At 51.2% G+C, this 17,445-nt stretch overlaps 1 protein-coding gene across 1 annotated transcript in view; it reads left to right on the plus strand.

The window, feature by feature from the left end:
• The first annotated feature begins 336 nt into the window (after nucleotides 1-336).
• The window catches only part of FGF18 (fibroblast growth factor 18), a 72,993-nt gene continuing 55,884 nt past the window's right edge, over nucleotides 337-17,445 (plus strand). The window contains exons 1-2 of the mRNA XM_027740819.2: nucleotides 337-659; nucleotides 946-982. Of these exons, the coding sequence (XP_027596620.1) occupies nucleotides 628-659; nucleotides 946-982 (69 nt within the window). The 5' untranslated portion in view covers nucleotides 337-627. The remainder of the gene's footprint in view (nucleotides 660-945; nucleotides 983-17,445) is intronic.

Below are 17,445 nucleotides of genomic sequence, written 5' to 3' on the forward strand. Positions count from 1 at the left end.
CCCTCGCGTTCCGGGCGAGCAGCGGCGCCGCCCGCTCCGTCGGGCCGGGGAGGGCGCGGGGCAGCCGGAGCCCCCTCCCCTCCTCATTTCTTAAAAAAAGGCTTCCCGGGCCGGCGCTACCCTCCGGCCGGGCGGTGCCCCCTCCGCGCAGGCGGTGCCAGCCCCGGGGGCCGCCCGGGCGGATCCCGCCTCCCGCTCCGCGCCCCGCGATGCCGCCCGCCCGCAGCGCGGAGCGGGCGCGGGGCGCAGCCCGGAGCGGGGCGCGGCGGCGGCCGAGAGGCTCCATCCGCCCGGCGGGGCCGGCCCGGCCCGGGGGGGCGCGGGGGGGCACTTGCTGATGATCGGAAGTTACTGACAATAAGCACCTTCATCCCCCCAAAGGCGGAGAGAGAGAGAGGGAGAGGAGGAGGAGGAGGAGAGACAGGGGGAGAGGAGAGCTGATGCCTGACGAGTCACTCGGCGGAGGCAGAGCGGGCGGTACCACAACTTCCCGGCGGCGCGGAGCGGCGCGGAGCTGCGCGGCGCGGATCGGAGCTCGCCGGCCGGATCGCTCCCATGTCAGCGCGGCGGCGGGGGACTGCGCTCCGCTAGCGACCAGCCGCCGGCCAACCCCCTCCTCGCCCAGCGATGTATTCACTGCTCTCAGCCTGCACTTGCCTGTAAGGATTATGACATATTTCTAAATATTTTTTATTATTATTTTTAAATTTTAAAAAATACTTTAAATTTTTTTTTAAACTTTCGTTCTGGAGTCTCTGGTTGCATTTTCCTTGCAACCAGGTGGTAATTGGGACCCGAGCCTTTCTATAAGCAGAGCATCGCTCTGTGCCCTTTAAAAAATTGCAAACAAAAACAAAGCAAAAAAAAAAAGCAAACCCCCCAACTTTAACCATTTTACCACATCATTTGATCTTTTGTTGCTTTTTTTTTTTTTCTCTTCTCCAGATGTTTACATTTCCTGCTGCTGTGCTTTCAGGTACAGGTACGTGTCCTTTCTGTCCTCTCTCGCTTTTGGTTGTAAAATAGAAACAAAGGCGGCGTGCTGACCTCGAGTGCCAGGCAGGTTTGGCTGGGGCTTTCACTTGTTTCCCTCTAGTTTTTATAGCCGTATTAAACCGAGCCCCACACCAGGTGCTGGACTGTCACTTGCCCTGGACCGGGACTGCCCCTCGCCCTCAGCTCCCGTTCCGTGCCCGGTTGTGCTCTGCCGCCGGTGCGAGGCTGAGGAGCAGCCGGTGCGCCGGTAGCCTGCCGTAGCGGGATCCTCTGGAGTGCATTAGCCTGGCTAATGATGTGAGAGGGAGTGCTGGACTCTCCTTGCACAATGTTGATTGATGCACTTGCTTTGGAAGAGCAGGCGCTCTCCTGCTCGCTCTCTTTTTTATTTTTTTTCTTTCTTTTCTTTTCTTTTCTTTCCTTTTCGTTCTTCCCCCCCCCCCCCATCCTTCCCTCTTTGAGAACTTGCTCTCAAAAACTGATACTTTGAAAAACACGAGTTTCCTTAGCCAGGAGAAGGAGGCTGTGTGCTCCCTCCCCATTATTCAGTAGAACGCCGTCCAAGTCAGCTCCAGCCTTTGATCCTGCCTCGGCAGGAATGAAGCCGTTGGAGGAACACCCTGAGCGGCGAAGCTCTGCAGCCCAGGCGCCCGCGGGATGGGGATGGGGATGGCAGCTGCCCCCCAACAGCCCCATGGCCACACACCTCACTGCCACAGGGATTTTAGCTGGGCATCCTGGAGCAGACCCAGCTGCGGGGCTGGGCAGAGCAGGTGCCACTGCTCCAGTGGCTCCAGCCCACCATCCCCCCAGGACTGGGGGATGCCTGGGCCATCCCTTGGCCCCGTGTGATGTGTTGGCCAGGATTGCACCTGCTCACCCTCTCCAGATCCCCAACAGCAGCAAGGGATGGTCCTGGATGAGCACAGCCACAGCCTTGGAGGGGGCTCTGTCCCTCTGGCTAAGCTAAAACCCAGACCAGCCCCATCCCTGGTCCCCCACCCATCAAAAAAATCCCCGGTCACATTTTCTTCCTCATCCCCACCAAAAACTGCAGCTTGAACCCAACGCCAGCAGAACCTCCCCCGGTGGAGTAGCCTCCTCAGCAGGAGAGGATCCACAGCTGTAAATTACCCTGCGGTTGGAAGGTGTTTGCTCTATTTCTCTGGTGTGTTTTTTTCAAGCTCAAGGAATAACAGGCTGCACAGGGCTCACAGCGCCAGCACCCTTTGCAACGGGGAGACATTTTTTTGTGCTTGTGCGGTAACTGAAGTTAATCAGCCCTCCAGCCCCCTCCCTTTCCCCCTCCCTTTGGTGCTTTTAGTGAATCAGAAAAAGTTTGGCTGGATGCCTGGAAAGCACTTGCTAAAATCTGATCTCTTACTTCAGCAGCCTTAAAACAAAGTTATTGGCATTTATACAGTTGGAGCTTGCAGGCTTCCAAAGCAATAAAATAATAAAAAAAAAAAGGGGGGGAAAAAAGAAAACTCTGCGCTCTGGTGCTATTAGAACCATACTTGCTCCATTTCGTGCTGATTTTGCAGCATTCTGTGGGATGTGAGGTGGGGATGGCTGCGCTGGGCACTCCAGGGGTGTCCTGGCTGCGGCTGGAGGGCAGCGGAGCTTGCTGGGTGTCACAGTGAGAGTGGAGCTCCTTCGGCGATCAGGGTTGGGAGCCAAAACATTAGATTAGTCATACTCGAGGGCCTTCGAGTGAGTGTTTACAGTATTAATGGTAGATGAAAAGATGTGAATGCTGTAAGTTTTTATTGCCCGTTTTGTTACACTTTCTTTCTGGATTTATTCACGGGATTACATGTTTTGAGCCTGAATGGGAGCGAGGGATTATAGGATTTCTTTTATAATGATCAGTTTGGGTAGGAGTTAGCCTTTGGTGAACTGGAGTAAATTAATGCATCACTTAGGTTTAATATTTATTTAGTCTAAAGGAAGTTGTTTAGTTTTACTTAAAGGGCTCTGTGTTGTATTGGAGAGATTTAAGAGCTCCTGAAGTGGATTATATTCTAAGGCCACCTTTCGCCCTCCTGTTCAAACCGTGATCTGCGGGTTGCCCTATGTGTCAGTCTTAGAATTATGCTCCTCTGCTGCTGCCTGTTACCCTGTGGCTTTGTGTGCAGAGGTAGAAATCTCTCCAGCGTGTGTGGGGCTGGAGGTGTTCTGGGGCAAAACACCACGGCTTGGCTGTTCTATGTCTTCTCTTAGTTCCTCGTGTACGAACCTGCGGTGCGTTGATGTGTGAGCTGCCTGCAGTTGGTGGTCGGTGGCTCACTGCTGGCTAAAAACTTTCTTGTAGACTCCAAGCCCACCTGCACAGCTGCCGGTGGGTGACCCGCTCAGGGACAGCATCACCTGTGGGCAGGTTGTGGCAGCACTGGAGGGGCTGTTCCCCAGGCTGGGCCACAGGGAGATTGGAGGGTCTGGAGCTTCCAGGAGCAGGATTTAGACTTCTGGATGAGTCAGACTCCAGGGCTTTTCTGTCGTGTGACATTTCCACCAAGAAACATGGGGATGAGCACGTGTTGGGTCAGAGGGGAGCACTGCTGGAGCGTAGGTACAGCACAGCCCCGGCAGCAGCCCAGTATCTCACAGAGCTGCCTGGAGGACAACTCATTCACTGATCCCTTCCCCTGCAACAGCAATAGCCCTGTCTTGTTTTCTTCTCTTGCATCTTAGGAAGTTCCTCTGCTGCTTGGGGTTGCTGCAGTTCCAAAGCAGAGATACTGGATACCCTTGGGGACCCTGGAGACATTAATTTATTTATGCAGGTTGTTCTTAGGGATGCCCTTTCATCGATGGTTACTGATCTCTCCCTCTTATCACATGTCTTTAGCATCCTTCAGTTTATTCTCCTGCTACCTTTTCATACTTTCAGGAGCAATTTCTCTTCCACGTGCTTTTTCCCTCTGTATTTCCCAGGGTGATTTTGGGTTTGGCTTTGGAGTCAGTCTCTGCTCTTCAAGCAGGTGAGAAATACCAGGAGCACCTTGCACGGTTGGAGGGGATCACCCAAGCTGTGCTGACTCTGGCAGCACCATGACCCTTAGGACATTGGGCTTGGGGCCTCCTTTGCCAGGGTGGGTGGGGGCTGGAGGCAGCTTCAGTGTAGGCTGAGCAGTAGAATGCGAGGTTTTGAGTGCTGTCCTGGCTTGCAAGAGCTTCCAGCTCTTCTGTCCCTAAGCCACCTCCAGTGCATTGTCAGCCAGAGCACAGGGTGATGCCGCTGCAGGGGCTGCCCTGGCTGTGCTGTAGAGCAGAGGGTGGTCCTGCCTCAGCCTCTTTCCTGCCCTGATAAACCTCACCGTGTTCTTCTACGTGGAGCGCATCTGTCTTAGATTATGAAGGGGTCCCTGATAGGGCCAAATCCTTTGCTTTTATGGCTCTTGTAGGTTAAGATCCAGCTTTGGAATCTGATCCAGAAGCAAACACGAGGTCAGAGGAATGCACAAGGCAGCACTGGGCTATTTTCACATCTGCTGGTGTTGTGTAAGAGGAAGGCTGCCGTGCACCATGCCAATAGCAACTTATGTTTCTCTTAAGCTCCTGTGCAGCGACAGACAGTTATTGTTTGGGGCTTTGCAAAGAGAGACACGGAGAAGTGTTGCTTCCACGCATTCAGCGAGCCAGATCCTGCGGTCTGGCGGAGCTGCGCGCGGCACATGTCGGAGGCGTGAGCCTGCTGAGCAACTCCCTCCCCTCTCCCTGTCTGCTGCTCCACAGCCATCCTTCCCAGGACAAGGAGGACAAGTGGCGAGTGCTGCCAAATGGCACTGGGGACAGTGTTGTGGAGAAGCAAGAGGTGGTCCTGATCACAGCCTGCCTGGCCTGCCTTGCCTGGCTGCCCCTTCTGCAGGTGTGCAGCAGTGCCACAGGTCCCTGCCCTGCCCTGCCCCTCCTGGTGAAGGTGCTTGTCATGGCACTGAAGGAGGGTGCTGGACTGCGCCATTCTCATGTCTACCTTCCCTGTGGATGGGAACCCACCTGTCTTCGCCCACCATTGGGTGGCACAGTTTCTGTCCTGGCACGGCTGCCACGGCTGTGTGTACTGCCAGGGGTGGAGTTTGGGCATCACCACATTGCTCCCGAAGCCTGTGCTGTGGGACAGGGCAAGTGGAACCTCGTGCTGCTCCCATCCTTGAGGTCCCCTGCATGCCAAGACTCAGCTGGACCCAGAGCCCTGGGGCTCCCAGGCTCAGTGATCTGTGTCTGACATCTCTGTTCAGCCTGGACCAGGACCACCAAGCCTCAGCACAGGATCCCTGTGCCAGCACCTGCCTCCTGCTCTGCGAGGGTGTAGAAGTCATGCTGAGAAGGACAGAATATGGCAAAGGTGGTCTGGGAAAGGCTGGACAGCTCTCTGTTGATTTTTCTGATAGCACCTGACAATTACTAGGCAGTGAGAAGACCAGGGAAACTGCATGAGCAAAACCTGATTTAATTAGCAGAGGAGCTCAGCGATGTTGCAGTGCATGACCCCGTCATAGGCTGGAGTTGATGAGACGGTCCACAGCTCTGGCTCCATGCTGCTGCTGGACTTAAGACAGCAGATGCAGTACCTGCCGGTGTGGCTCTGCTGGCCCACAAGCTGCAGAGACAGGGTCTGGTTGCATATTAAATTGTTTGTTCCGGTTTCAAACCCCCTTGCTCTCCAAGAAACAACTTTGCTGCTTGCCACAAGGGATTTTTGTTCCCTGCTGCTGACTCAATGCACCCTTCTATGAAGTTCTGTGTCCTGAAGCTGCCCCTCGTGTCCTGTTTCTGCCTCTTGATCTTTGAAGAGCTCAGGCTTGTGGATGAAGAGGATGCATGTTGGAGCAGTTGCCTGGGCTGGAAGCCCTGCTGAGTGGCACTGGGCTGGTGCTTGTGCTGATGCACACTTGGGAGGAGTGGGAGAAGCGAGACTGAGATTAGCATGGAGTGAATGCAAACGTGGGTCTTGCTCCTACAGGGGTGAGAGTGTGCAGCCTGTGCCCCACCGCTGGCTTTGGCTGCCTGCCCTGGGCATGCCCTGTCTCTGCTTCTGACAGTCTCTAGCCCCTCAGTGTGCAGGGGCAGGTTATCTGCCAGAAAGACCCCTCAAACGCATGTTTAGCAGGAAGATGTGCAAGGACTAAGCTGTTTCCAGATTCCCACCCTAGTGAGGCTGACACAAACTTGAGCTTCTTCAGCATTTGGGGGCTTGGGTGTGCTGTGGCAATGTGCACAGCATCACCTGTGGCTGTTGCTGTGACAACGGGCAGCAGAGCAGAGCTGCTGCTAGGAGGCTTCAGCGTGCACCCCTGTGTGTGCAGTTTGCTTTTCCGAAGCTCCAGAGATACGCAAGTCGCTTCAGAGAAACAGAGAAGGACGCAGGTGTTGTTGCGCAGAGCACACAGAAGGGGTACCTGTGAGGTTCGGATTTCCCCTGTTTCAGATAGCTGGATGCAGCATGGGGGTTGTATTTAATTTTGGTTTTGCTTTCCTTGTTGCACCTGGACAGAGGCAAGTGCTGCGGGGTTCAGAGTGCTGTGGGGTTTTGCAGGAGTGATGGCAGCTCAAACTCAAAACTGGTTTTTGCTTGGCCACAGCATTCTGAGGCGGGAGGGAAAAGAGTGGAACGGGCAAAGGCCACAAGGCAAAGGAAGTGTCGCTTCAAAGCCCTGTGGGTGCTTTTGGGATGTGGCGATGCTGGTGGTGGGTCCTTTGTTGGGAGTGAGTTCAGGGGGCTCAGGTAAGATGAACAGCACTGGGGGGCTTGGGCAGCCCCTCAGAATATCCGATTTTGCTGTAAGGTGATAGCACCGAGCTGGTGAGCCGGGTGAGTGCGTATCTCTCTCTGCTGCAGGAGGCTGAGCTCGAGAGAGACTCCCCTGGGACTGAAAATCATGTTTTTGGATCTATCTACTCCCAGATCCTTGGGAGTATTTTATTGTTTCTCTTCCTTTCCTTAGGAGTTGGGAAAACCCATTGTGCTCTCTCCTCCGTTGCTGAACTGCTTTTGCTTCGTTTTCCCCCAGATATGGGTACTCTAGATATCAGTTGTGATAAATGCAGGTGAAAAATACGTTCAGGAAACATCATGATTTGAAAAGGGAGAAGAGGAGTGGCTGCTGTTGTTGCCTGGGTAGAGGTTGGTGAGGAATGATACCTGCTGCCAGGGCCTCTGCCTGGGGTCTCTGGAAACTGCTCTGGTCCTGGGAAGGCTGGGGTAGGTTGTGCTGGGGGAGCTGGAAGCCCTGGGCCCAGGGAGGCACCAAAACACCCTCCTGCCTGAGAGATGTACCTTCCTGTGCTCTGCTTCTTAGGTCAGGGGGCTTCCACCTGTGTATCCGTGGCCCCAACAAGTCTGAACATGATTTTTTTTTCTTTCTTTCCCTGGATTTTTGTGGTTTGATCACCTGCTGTGCCATAACAGCAGGTACCAGCAGAAATTATGCAGAGCTGTGCATTGAGCTGCCTACCTGGTATGTCATCTCTGTGTCCTGATACCTCCCCAGATGTCCATGGAGGATTAGGCATCCAGCAAAGCAGCTGGAGGGAAAGTATATAAAAAAACCCCCCAAAATAGAAAAGACTGGCTCTGCCAAAGTATTTTCCTATTCCCATTCAGCAGCCTTGCCATAGCATGAAGAGAAAGAAAGGGGAACAGAGAGGAAGGAGGGGGCTTAGCCTGTCATGGTCTGTGTATTTCCCTTTGTGTGAGCTCCTTGCAGCCCTAGGGGCTGCAGTGGGTGGGAGCCGATGTGCCAATCTTCTCCCTCGGCCAAGGGCAGGCTGCAGATCTGCGTCCCTGCTACTTCCATGTGGGGCTGGGTTCCCTGGCCACCGCTTCCACAGCTCCCTGCCTGCTCTGCCTGCACAAATAGCTGGATTTCAGGCTGAACCACATGGCAATGTTGTCCACGTGTAGTGACAGCACATCCTCCTCCTTTGGACTCTACTCACACCCTGCTCACGGCCTGCGTTTGCTTTTTCATGAAGTTACCAGCTTGATTCTGCTGCAACCCATGGTAAAGGGATGGTGCTGCTGGGAAACCCAGAATGCCTTTGACCTCCAGACCTTAGGGTGCTATAACAGCGTCTGATCCATCCTCCTGCACATAGCTCCTGTCTCAGTGCTTCTTCAGCTTTCTGGCTGTAGCTGGGTGGGTGCTGTCGAGTTCGCTGGTGATGCCAGCTGAGATGAACATTGCTTTGGAGGCAGTGGGAGGAAGGGGGAAGATCTGAGGCTGTGGCGTTGGGATAAAAGGCTTCAGGTTGCACCAGAGCAGGTTTGGATGGGATATTAGGAAAAATGTCTTCAATGAAAGGGTTGACAAGCAGTGGAAGGCTGCCCATCCCTGGAAGTGTTCAAAAGATGTGTGGATATGGCATTTGGGGACATGGTTTAGCAATGGGCCTGGCAATGCTGGGCTAACAGTTGACTCAATGATCTTAGAGGGTTTTTCCCAAGTAAATGATTCTGTGATAAGAAGCAGGCAGTGGGGAACAGTTCAGCACAGCCTGCTCAGTGCTGTATGGCTGATGATGACAGGAGATGAGATGGAGTCCAATCCGTGGGCTCACCCGCACCGAGATGGAAGATGGGGCAGACTGCAGGAGCTGGGACTTGCCCCAGGCAGAGCCAGAGCCCCCAACAGTGGCCAGACTGAGGGGGGCTGGATCCTGAAACAGCAAGGGGATGGCCCTGAGGGGAAGCAGGGTGGTCAGGGGCCAAGTGCACCCCGTGATTTCTCTTTTATAATACAAATCATGTTGAGACTGATGAATTGGTGCAGGTCCCAGGGAAGTACATATTGCATGGATACAAATACCAGGATGCAGCAATTAATGCATTGCTCTTCCTACAAGGTATTCCCAGCACTCTTTAGTCCTCTCAGTTCCTTTTTCTCTTGCTGCATATTTCAAATCCCTTTCTTTCCTTCTAAAATACTATCTTTGGCATCATTTTGAAGGACAGCTTGTTAAAAAGCTGTTGTATCTTTTGGAATGCCCTGAGCTACTCTTGCACAGAAATCCAGAATTAACAGAAAAATGCAGGGAGCAATGGTGAGCCTGGTAAATAACTAGGCTGTAGCATGTGCGCTGGGTGCCTGTGGGCATGGCTGGTGGGATGGGTATATAAATTAGAAAATGGGAAGAAGAACATTATTAATAGAAAGGCATTTTGCTGCTTCTCTGTTGCTTTTTTTGAGGAGAAGGATGTTCTGGAAGGCTGGCACCGCAGTACTGCAATCACAGGGGCTGGGGTCACTTCTCTCCTGTCAAACCTTGGGTGATCTGCTGATGGTGCTGCTCCGTGGCTTTTCCCATTGGAGTGTTGGATACAATCCTGATCAGATAATCATATTTCCTTTTCCAAGTTGCATTCAAATCATAGGTGGAATTTGACTGGGTTATAGGAATGTACAAACAAACAGCGAGTGGAGTGTGTGCTCCACTTCCAGCCTTGTTCTCCAGCTCTAACATGGAAGCTGGTTTTGACCCCCTTAAGCTCCCAGGCCGTAAGGTTACAATCCGATATGAATAGCATCAGTCCCTCAGTGTGAGGCTGTACTGTAAGACTGCATGGTGCAGAGTGGTATTGATTAGCTGTAAAATAAATTATGATCTATGTAGTGCAGGTTTCTGACCCCGTGGTCGTGACCTTGCGGTGATTGGGGAGACTTCTGACCAGCTGAGATCGGAATAGAAAACAGCCCCCCCAGCAATCAATAGGGAACCAACAGCTCTGGTGGCTGAGGCCTGTTACAGGAGGCTGCATACACATGGCATCTTTATCCTGGGGAGCAGGCGGTTCTTCTACAGACTTCATCTGAAATTAGATGTGAAACTCCATGTTGGGCATCCTGCTGTATGACCAGCCAGCCTGACCATGGGCCTTGGGGATAGGAAATGTTGTGGTGCAAAACAGGTGTGCATGTTTCACCATCAGGGCTTTCAATGACCAGCAAAGCTGGTACATCCCAGGTTGGAAGGGAGGAGTGAGGGCAGCTTTGCCTGGCGGTGCTGGCTAGGCCTGGACAGCATGGAGAGTCTGCCCTGCTTATCATAGAAGCACAGAATGGTTTGGGTTGGAAGGGACCTTAAAGACCACCTTATTTCAACCTGCTACCATTAATCAGGTTGCTCCAAGCCCCATCCAACCTGGCCTTGAACACTTCCAGGGATGGGGCAGCCACAGCTTCTTAGGCCTAGAGCTCTTCAACATCTTAATAAATGACTTGGATGCAAAACTTTAAGGGATACTAAGTAAGTTTGTGGACGATACAAAATTGGGAGGAGCTGTTGACTCCCTCGAAGGCAGGAAGGCCCTGCAGAGAGACCTGGACAGATCCAAGGGCTGGGAATCACCAAGCATAGGAAGTTCAACAAGGAGAAGTGCTGGATTCTGCCCGGGGTGAGGCAACCCCAGCTGTGCGGACAGACTGGGAATGAGAGGCTGGAAAGCAGTGCTGGGAAAGGGCCCTGGGGATCCCAGTCGGTGGCCAGTTGGCCCTGAGTCAGCAGTGCCCTGGCAGCCAGGAGGGCCAACCAGGGCAGTTTTGGGTGCCACAATATAAAAAAGATCTAAATCTGTTAGAAAGTGTCCAAAGGAGGGACTCAAGGATGGTGAAGGGCATGGAGGGGCCATACCAGGAGCGGCTGAGGGCACTTGGTGTGTTCAGCTGGAGAGGAGGAGACTGAGGTCAGACCTCACCGGGATCTGCAGCTCCTCCCGAGGGGCAGCTCCATCTCTGCTCTGTGTGAGCAGGGACAAGACCCGAGGGAACAGCTGGAGCTGTGTCCGAAGAGATTTAGGTTGGATCTCAGGCAAAGGTTCTTCCCCCAGAGGCTGGTTGGGCACTGCCCAGGCTCCCCAGGGCAGTGGGCACAGCCCCAAGGCTGCCAGAGCTCCAGGAGGGTTTGGACAATGCTCTGAGGGACAGGGTGGGATTGTTGGGGTGTCCTGGGCAGGGCCAAGAGTTGGACTTTCATGATCCTTAATGGTCCCTTCTAGTTCAGAATATTCTGTGATTCTGTGATTTCTGGGCAATTTGTGCCTGGGCCTCACCACCCTCTGAGTAAAGAATTTCTTCCTAACATCTAATCTAAATCTCTTCTCTTTTAGTTTAAAGCCATTCCCTCTTGCCTATAATAAATGGGAGCAGTCTGCCAGTGATGCAGAGGGCTTTGTGCTGTTTATGTTGAAAGAGTAGGTAATAGGAATTTAATTGCTGTTTAAATGTAGCAAACAAGAAAATGGAATTTATTTGCTCAGCTTAGATTTCTTTCTGGGAGCCTGATTTCCCCAGCGTGCACCATCACCACGCGTGCCAAGAAGCTGAGCACGGTTGAGTTGGTTGGTTGGGGGGTTTCACTTCTAAATGAAATGTGTGCTAACTCTGCCCCGGGCCAGGAAGGCTGAGCTGGCGGAGCTGCTCTGTGCTGGGTGCTGGGCCCAGGTGAGGGACAGCTGTGGGCATTCCCAGACCAAACAGGGAACTGGGCATGTCTGGGGCGAGGCATGGTGTAGGAATGGATGCGGGTGCCTCTAAGAAAGGGCTCCTGGGGAACCTCATGCCATAAGGTCTCATGTCTGTGTTTGCCCATGCCTGGCCTGAATTTCACCTCAGAAGCATTTCTTCCCACTGCTGGTGACTGGCAGTGGGTGAAGCAAAATGTGTGGGGATGCAGCAGCCCAAACTTGAGTGATTTTAACACTGCTTTCTTTTTTCCCCCATTTAAAATGTTTCAAAACCAGATTTATTTTCCAAAACTGTTGAGAATTGTTCTCTGAAAATAGGAAACCTGCAATCTAAATTAATTAATAACAAATGAAACTTTTCCCCAACTCAACAAAGCAGAAAGATAAGAAATCCTATTTGTCTGGTGTTTGCAGTGTAAATATTTCCAGGCAGAAGCGTGGCTAATAGAGATTGGAACAAATCTTTTATTAGAAGACAAACCCTGCTTTTCTTTTCTGGCCCTAGGCTTTTGTGCGTTTGTTAGATCGGATCCTGAAGGCAGATTGACAGTTTGGTTTGGATTAAAGTCAACACATGCTTTATGCCATATTTTTGATAAGGCTCAATAGTAATCTGATTTTTTTTTTGTGCTGTCTTTAGTACACGAGCAGCAGAATTGTCCATTCTTGGGAATATTTTTGCAGTGAAGCCATTGAGGAATTTATTTCTGGAGGGAAGATGAAATTACTGGTGTTAAAAACTCTCAAAATCCCAAGTAAAGTTGAAATCCATTAACTGCAAGCTGTAAGCGTGACATGAGCTGGGCAAACTTCAAGCGTTTATTAACTGATCTAGAGAGTGTTTTATTTAAATACCTTTGGAAAGGCAGAGAGGAGGACACTGGCTCACACAGGGGGACCAGAGCAGGTTCCTGTGCTTTACCACCAGCTCCAGCTCCCAGTTCTGATCGGCAGGAGTGAAGATCCTCACCATTTGTACCTGCACGTGCCTGTGAGTTCAGGCTTCTTCATGGGAATAACAGGCATTGCCACTGCCCGCTGGTTCCCTGGACCACCTCCTGCAGTGTGTCCCAAGGTGGGCTTTTGGGTACTTATGCCCATTAGGTGCAAGTACTTATTTATTTGTACAGTATAGATTCATTCTGTTTTTAAAGAGGCTTCACTCTCCAAAGCTGGTGTCTTTTGTCTTTACTGTAGTCCCTAGAAAGAAAGTGCGGAAAAAAGGTAGAAAGAATGGGGAATGGGGGGAACCAAAGGAGAAGATTCTCTCTTCTCTGGCAAAGGAGGAATTGCTTGCTGCCTTTGAACTCTGTGCCTCAGCAGCTGTGTGCCTGTCTGCAAAGCTTTGGGTCTGTTTTCGCTGCAGCACACAGCGATCTGTTGTGCCTAATTTTGTGACCACCTCCATCACTGATGCCAATGTGGAAACTTCCAAATGGGGTTATTTTATCAGGGATGAAGCCAGTCCCAAAGTTTTCTTGGGAAACTTTGTTGCTTGAAGGTAACCGGTGCTGGCAGGACCTGCCGGGTGGTTGTGCAGGGCTAGAATTGGGCACTGGAAAAGCTCTGACTTGATGGTGATGCTGAAAGCAACCGAGATACTTATCCCAGCTATGTATTAACTTCATAGAAAATGGAATTAATGAAGCTGAACGTCACCTGGGTCTGCATGCATTTGAAGCTGCCTCCAGCAGCGGGTTGTGCCCAGCAAGGGGCTTAGGTGTGCTCTGTTCTGAGTGACAGAGCTCCTGGGACATGTGCCACGGGGTGTGGTCCTTGTTCCTCTGCAAGACGGTGCGAGTTCCCTGTATCCATCTGTGTTGGGTGAGTCGGAGATCTCCAGCCTCAAATGGAAAATGTGTGTTTGCACAATTAGCGTGGCCCCTTCCTTCCCTGGGAGCAGAATGGTTTATTGATTTCTGTGGCCCACTCACCCCCACCTATTCAGCAATAATGACCCTTCCACCTCAACTCTAAATCATCTCAGCCTGCCTCGCCCGTAAGCCCTCTAATCTTTTTGAGTTGTTGTTGGTATTTAGGCTCGTGGAGGTTTATGATCTGTCGGCACTGGCTGCTGAAATGCTTTATTTATCCATAGGCTGGGCCACACAGGGAGCGTCCTTATTCTGGTATCATGTTCAGGATGCTGTAGTTAAGGGTTGTGTCAGCACTTCCATGCACAAACCTTGTTATTCAGGGGTTTTGCAATTCTGTGGAAAAGAAAACCAGCAACCTGGCACAGCAAGGGGAGGCTCAGAGGCATACATGAAAGCCCAACAACCCTCTGCCCATTTAGGGATTATTAGATGGGCAACCTCTTTCCTCGAGGAAAATAGCCAAAAACATCCTCCTCCTTTGGTTTGATTTTGTGAAAAGAAAACCCTCTTTTGTGTGCTTGTATTGGGGTCGGATGGGGAGAACACAGTGAGGTAGGACACTGGCTGGAATCCTCTCCGGATGCTTAAAAAATAAACATCCAGGGGTGTGGAACAGAGCTGCCTTCTCCTCGGAACACACCGGGGTGTGCAGGGGCTGGGGAGGCAGCTGCTCCCTTCACCCTCTTCGTCCAGCCCCACGCCCGCCCGGCACTGCAGCCCTCGGAACAGTAGGTGATGGGGTTTGTAAATGCGATTTATTGCCTGTTAGTGCAGGAGCTTGTGGGCTTATAAATTACTCGGAGATTTCTTGATAATAGAGGGAGCGTGGTATAAACAGGAGAGATAATAGGACTTGAGAATGTATTTCAAAGCACTTTTGGGGAAGGAGAAGTTCCATGGCTGCTGGCAGGTATGGGGCGATCCTAGCTGTGCTGGAGGAAGAGCCTTTACAGAACAACCCAGCCAGGATATTTCTTATTGCTCTCTCTAAATGCTGATGGGTTTTGTGGTGCTCCATAGAGCAGCCTGGAGCAGAGTTGACAACTCAGAGCGAAAATGCTCCTCAAGCCCACTGGCCCAGGACAGCAGGCTGGGGCTGACACTGCGGGGAACTCGTGTAAGCAGAATTGATCAGTCCACAGGCAGGAGCAGGCAGTGGCGAAGCGCTGAAGGGAGCCCACAAGAAAGATGGAGAGAGACTATTTACAAGGGTATGTAGTAACAGGACAAGGGGGGAATGGCTTTGCACTGACAGAGAGTAGGTTTAGATTGGATATTAGGAAAAAATTCTTTACTATGAGAGTGGTGAAGCCCTGGCACAGGTTGCCCAGAGAAGCTGTGGCTGCCCCTGGATCCCTGGAAGTGTCCAAGGCCAGGTTGGACGGGGCTTGGAGCAACCTGGTCTAATGAAAGGTGTCCCTGTCCATGGCAGGGGGGTGGGACTGGGTGATCTTTAAGGTCCCTTCCAACCCAGGCCATTCTGTGATTCTGTGATTCCTCAGCTAGGGGACCCTGTGGCAGCTGGATTTTCACAGAGGGAAACCAGGAGCACCAAATAGATGCTCGACTCTTTTTTTAGCAGGTACCAAGCTGGTGTGACTGGCAGCCCTCAGTTGCTGCTCCAAAGCCATTTTTCTCATCTCTGGGATGGTGCCAGCAAGTCTTGCAGGACTGTGCCAATGTGTAGAGCAGGCTGAGAGCAGCAGCGAGGGGACCGGAGTGTTGTTCTGGGGAGGGCAGTAGTGAATTGGGAGATGCAGGAGCACATCTCCTCAAATGTGCCTTGAGTTTAGGTCGCTTCAGTGCTTACTGCCCTCTCAGTTTGCTATGACCACGTCTGGCAGGGGCAGGAGGGAAAGGGTTGGCACCTTCTCTGCAGGCTTGTGAGAGCTCCGGGCTTGGTGAGGAGCGTCTTGGGTGCCAGTGCTGGAGCAGAGGTGGTGTCTATCTCTTCTTTTTCCCTTGAAGCTTTCGGAGCTGACCATACGCTTTGTTTACAGAATACAAACATTTTTTAACATCTTGGTTTTACGTTGGGGATGTTTTTGATGTGAAGTCATGCTTTCTGATCACTGCAGGAAGTTCTGCATCTCAGACCATGTTTACAGGTAGTGCCACCCTAGGGAAATGATAGGAAATAGAAAAGATTGTTAATAATGACTATAATTGATTGAGTTTTGCTAAATAGAAGTGGGTCTTTCGAGGTAAATTGATTTGAATAGATTTATTTAAAGCACGTAGGACATTTACAGATGGAATTTGGTTCTGTCCCCCTCCTATGTCACCAAGGCTCCCATGGGATTCATCTGGGAGTTCATGGAACATCCAGAGAGCTCCATCCTGCCTTACAGTTCATGAAATAGGTTTTGCAAGGCAAGCAAAGCATAAAGCAAGATCAGAAGAAAATATCTCCGTTGCAGAGACAAAGGAAATCTTGCATCTTATGTTTCAAATAACTGATCAAATTACTAATCAAAATCACCTCTGAAAAGCCCTATTCCAGAAATAGCTTGCAAGACTTGCATGAAGAAAGACATTTCTCATGTACATAGGCAGGGATCTATGCAGGAACAACTCTAATATTGCAAGTGCTTGGTCACAGTAACTTTGAAAGAGAAAGAGGAAGCAATGAAACTTGTCAGCAATGGGTTGGCAAAGTGGGCAACTGAAATGGGGAAAAGGTGTTTGAAGGACAGGGGCAGCTCATCTCCATGGCAGTCATTTCACAAATTGCCATTTAGTTTCAGGTGATTTGCTGCCCTACTCCACTTTTCACCCTGACTGCTCTTCCTCAACACTGGTGCCCCAGGATCTTGCCTTTAAGAGGCCTCATTGGGTTCCAGGAGCTCCAGTAGCTTGTTCCTGGGAATTGTTCTGCTGCTGGATTGTGCTGTGCTGTTGTCCCCATTCCCTTCCCTCTCCTGCTCAGGAGCCTCCAATGTCATTTCCACACCTAAGTCTGCCTTGGGCACAGCAGTGCTGGGCATCTCTTGGCCCCTGCAGTTACAGGGCAGATGGATCTTATGTCATCTCTGTCCCCTTTCTGAAAATTTTGGGGTTTGGTACAGCTGTGTATGTTGCTCTTTTAAAAAGCAAGGGTTGTGCCCCTGGCTCTTGCAACAGTATCTGAAGTTAGAGCTTATCTAATAGTCAGTTTGGATATGGTGGGTGATGTCCAAGGACAGAGAACATGTCATTACATACTGCCAGCATCCTTGACACATGAGAAATGGAGGGGAAAAAAATAAATGCCCATTGGTGGTTGGTATTTTATTCGGTTTTTAGACCCGAGGAGAAGTCACTGTATCTCTGAATCATAGCTTGAAATTTGCAGAGATGTTCACATACAACTCTTTTTCCTGTTTTGACTCTAAAGGCCTAAAAGCTCTGGATCAGCCTGGGTAAGGGCAGGTCCACAGTGACCCCTGGCCATGTGTCAGCCACACTGGGCAACACCAGCCCTGCTCTCACAGGCTTTGTTTCACTGGGTCAGCATGGAGAGCCCAGAAAGCCCATCCCCAAGCTAGGCATCCCCCCTGCATGTTGGAATTAAGCCCTGAAAGTGAGATCAGCCCAGAGAGACCAGACTTTTCCCCCTCAGTAACTAATAGTAGTAGGCTGGTGTTGAGGAGACCTGTAACCATGGAGGCTGCTGCGTATTTCCCAGTTTCCAGTGGTGGTTTGATAGTTTCCATAACATGGATTTGATACTTGCTCTAACCTTGCAAAAGTCTCCCTTCAGAGCAGTGCTGTTGGAGACTGTGGGAGTGAAGCAGCAGCTTGGTTGAATGATGGAGAAGACAAGCCTGAAGCGTAGTAGGGGAGGGTTCAGACTATGGGAGGGATTTTGAGTCTCAAACAGCTAATGTCAGCCATCCTAGCAGCAGGCATGAAAAAAGTGGAGACAGGCTAGTGGGGGTGAACCAGGGCAGAAGTGAGGTACCAGCAGCACAAGTGTTCCCAGCTGAATGACTCCTGCAATTTCAGTAAATCCCCTGAATGACCTCCAGTTATTGTTAGATGGATTAACCTCCCTGTCCTTGGGCACAACCATTTTCTTATATTCCAGCACGGTGTAGAGGCTGCCAAATCATGGGATGAGTGAGC

This window comes from Pipra filicauda, unplaced genomic scaffold, assembly GCF_003945595.2.
Source record: "Pipra filicauda isolate LSUMZ 115617 unplaced genomic scaffold, ASM394559v2 scaffold373_size706493_pilon, whole genome shotgun sequence".
NCBI classification, from domain to species: Eukaryota; Metazoa; Chordata; class Aves; order Passeriformes; family Pipridae; genus Pipra; species Pipra filicauda.